Source organism: Lactuca saligna, chromosome 1 (assembly GCF_052625555.1).
Source record: "Lactuca saligna cultivar CGN05327 chromosome 1, ASM5262555v1, whole genome shotgun sequence".
Classification (NCBI taxonomy): Eukaryota; Viridiplantae; Streptophyta; class Magnoliopsida; order Asterales; family Asteraceae; genus Lactuca; species Lactuca saligna.
Genome location: NC_136417.1, coordinates 53,954,463 through 53,958,385, shown reverse-complemented (window position 1 = coordinate 53,958,385; position 3,923 = coordinate 53,954,463). Strand labels below are relative to the sequence as shown.

General features: G+C 32.4%; 1 protein-coding gene across 1 annotated transcript; it reads left to right on the top strand.

Moving 5' to 3' along the window:
* The first annotated feature begins 716 nt into the window (after positions 1–716).
* Positions 717–3,207, top strand: LOC144998303 (uncharacterized). The gene is made up of 9 exons (XM_078958102.1): positions 717–1,112; positions 1,197–1,383; positions 1,489–1,622; positions 1,708–1,820; positions 1,904–2,141; positions 2,479–2,634; positions 2,739–2,818; positions 2,896–2,945; positions 3,080–3,207. The coding sequence occupies exons 1-9, from the start codon at positions 717–719 to the stop codon at positions 3,205–3,207; spliced, it is 1,482 nt and encodes a 493-aa protein (XP_078814228.1).
* Positions 3,208–3,923: the final 716 nt, after the last annotated feature.

The following is a 3,923-nucleotide window of genomic DNA, read 5'->3' as shown; positions in this document are numbered from 1 at the left end:
AAAGTCGTTTATTCTAATATATTTGTCTGATTATAAAAAAGCCTAGTTTTGGCGATTTGTAAGTTATGTTTTGTTTACCCTTTTGCAAACTTTTTAATGATAAATCAACTGTTAAGAAAAAGTTAATACTAATTGAAGACGATATATATATATATATATATATATATATATATATATATATATATATATATATATATATATATATATATATATATATATATATATATATATATCACAAGAAACAACCTCATTGTTTGACCGAAAACGAATATAACTCTGTCGTACTAGTGTTGTTGATTTTCATCTCCGACGTTCTTAACAAGGCTGAAACTTCGATGTTAGATTTTGTGTTTTAGCTTATGTTATATCGAAGTTGATTCATTTCAAAGTCGGCCAACTTGGATTCACCATAGAATGTACAAGTATTTATTGCAAAGCTAATTTCGATAAGAAAAAAAAAATGTATGCCGTCTCCATTTTTGATTGACCTCAACATTATATTTTAATGCGAATTAGCCGTTTCAAAAAAAAAAAAAAACCTAACTGTCCATAGCCAATAACAGTACAGAAAGTACAAACTTCAATCCTGTCTCTCCAAATACACAAGTCCAAAGCTCCGTTTTTGACAATTCCTATTTATGAAAAACCCAATCAACTTCAACTATTTAAGCTGAATAGGAGAGGAACGAGAATATTGTACTCTATTTACAACAATAATGACCCAACTAAATCTTTCTTTCCTCTTGAAGTTGTCTTTATTTGTGTTAATAGCACTAACTTGTGTGTCGGGAAAACATTACCGAGCAACCAAGTTAATTACTAAAAATAGTTTTTCAACAGCAAAAGTTGATTCTGAAAGTATAAACGAGTCACAAGAATATGAGGTCTATAACTACACACAAACACTGGATCACTTCAATTTTAACCCCGAAAGTTACACGACTTTTCAACAACGTTATGTGGTGAATAGTAAATACTGGGGTGGACCCACTAACACTTCCCCGATCTTTCTTTATGTGGGTGCGGAGTCCGACATCATGGGAGATGTTGAATATAACGGGTTCGAGCACGTGATTGCTTCGCGATTTAAAGGTCTTTTGGTCTACATTGAGGTATGTTTGTTTGTAATATTGCTATATCGGGTACGTAGTAAATTAATCATTTGTGCATTAATGACTTCTATATTTAATTTGCAGCATCGTTATTATGGGACTTCCATGCCATTTGGATCTTATGAGGAAGCATATAAAAATGCTAACACTCTTGGATACTTTACTTCAGAGCAAGCTTTAGCAGATTATGCTCAAATAATCATCGATGTTAAACAAAACATGTCAGCAGTAAATTGTCCAGTCATAGCTATTGGAGCATCGTATGGTGGAAGTAAGGCCATTACTTTTTAATTTGTTTTCCTCAATGATATTTGTATAGAAAAAGTATAAATTATATAAAAGAGGTTTATTTATTTATTTGTTTTTTCAAATTTAGTGCTCGCTTCGTGGTTTCGCATGAAATATCCACACGCTGCTTATGGAGCATTGGCGGTTTCAGCTCCTATCCTCTATTTTATGGGCCTCACTCCTGAAAACGGTTATGCTTCTGTTGTTTCAAAAGACTTCAATGTAAGTAAACATCAAAATATTTCATTCTATTCCTTAAATCATTGCGTACTATACGTGAATTAAGACAACTAAATTTGATATGCAGAGTACAAGCACGAGTTGCTACAAAACCATAAGAGAATCTTGGTTTGAAATTGATAGAGTTGGTGCTCAACCTCAGGGCCTGTTGAATCTCTCCCAAACTTTCAACACATGCACGTATGTTACAATATTCCAACATTTCTTATTATCATTCATCTCGAATGTGACTTGTTTTCTAATATAATTATCGTGTTTTGAAGGCCTGTGAACACAACTAAAGCTCTAAAGTATCATTTGGAGATTATATACGACGTTATGGCTCAATATGATGACCCTACAGTTAAATATTTACAAACATTTTGCAATGCAACGGATGCTGCTGGAGAAGGAACTTACATCCTTGACAGAATCATGGCTGGATATCGTAGTGTAGCTGAAACAAAATGCATAACTTTATTTGATATGGGATTCAACAACAAATCCGGATGGGATTGGCAGGTATACAATCGAATAAGTGTTTTAAAACATGTAGCTTTTCTAGGTGTTTATATGTGCAATTATGCATGCCTCTTTTCCTTTTGAAACGTTTTTGAGACCAAAACATTGTCACTAAATCCCTCCAATATCTCAAAATGAGACATGCGTTACCCAACATGTATTAAATATCTAGCAAGTAGCAAAAGCGACACCAATAACCACCACCAAAATATTAAATAACACATCATAAATATGACGATGACGTAGCTACCTACATGACATCAAACAAATTTTATATATAAGAACCTCTTTTTGTGACATTTAAACTGTGGTCTGACTATTTCTTTTCATTACAAAGTCGTGTACAGAAATGGTAATGCCGATGGGACAAGGAGAAAATGATACGATGTTCCAAGCAGACCCTTTCAATTTGGGCGAATACACAAAGGAATGCCAACAAGTCTTTGGTGTCACCCCAAGACCTTATTGGGCTCCTATAGAGTTCGGGGGTTATGTATGTCAATTATCAATTCATTCGTTCCTTATATTGTTATTTGTAGTTTAACCATTTTTATATAATAAATATTATCTTATAATTCGACCATATGTTGTTACTAGGGTATAAAAACTGTGCTTGAAAAGTTCGCAAGCAACATTATCTTCTCCAATGGTTTACGTGATCCATATAGTTCAGGAGGGTAAGTTTTATTTAACCTCATAGGCTTCATGTGACGCTAATACCTCGTTCAAATACTAACTTTTGTTTTTGTTGCAGTGTTCTTCAAAACATATCAGATACAGTTGTCGCTATTTATACACAAGAAGGTAAATTCTTTATGCATTATATATTTGTTTCAAACAAAAAAAAACATATAATAAGGTTATTCATTTCTTATAACTATTTGGTTTAGTCCTGATAAATTTATTTATTTAATTTTGTACGTTATCATGTGACTTAGGACACCATTGCTCGGATATTCTATCTCCTATGGCTACGGATCCGGACTGGTTAGTTGAACAGCGAAATAAAGAGATCAACATCATAGAAGGGTGGCTCTCAAAGTATACGTACGCGAATGCTAACTAGCTCGCCCAAAAAGATTTACAATCATTAAAGATTTATCTAAAACAATTCTCTTATCATTTATTGTTCTCTTATCATTTAAATGCGATGAAAACTTATTGAGATTTATGGTTATTAATGATTTAATGCATCAAGAAGTAATTGTGACACATACTCTTAAGAATTAGTTAAGGATGGTTCCCGCCGTTCAAGAAAAGGGAATAGTGTAAAAAAAAGAACCGTCTAGTAGTCGTTGCTAATTTATTATCTTTATCATATATTAGTTATCTGGATCGTATAAACTAAAAGCAACTCATTGTAAAGGAAAAAAATCAGATTTATTTATATTTTTTTAGAATAGCAAAAATATTATTAATGAAACCAACAAGAAATTATTAAGAACAACTAAAAGATTATGGACAACTTGGACAATATTTTGAAACCTAAAAATTATGGTCTATTTTTCCTAATATGGACAGTATTCCTACTAGAAATAAAACAATAGGAACTAACAATACTTGCCCAAACATGGGGAATATATTTATTTATTTTTCTATATGTGGTAAAATGTTGACACTTGTCTAAATGTATTTGAACGGGGCGGAGAATACATGAGACGTTAATCCCATCTCTATCCTCAAATCCTTGTTCCAATTCTCATCATCATCCCCATCTCCATTCGGGACTAGGGATCCCCAATGGATAATTGTGGATTACATTTTTTTTTAATATGAAAATCT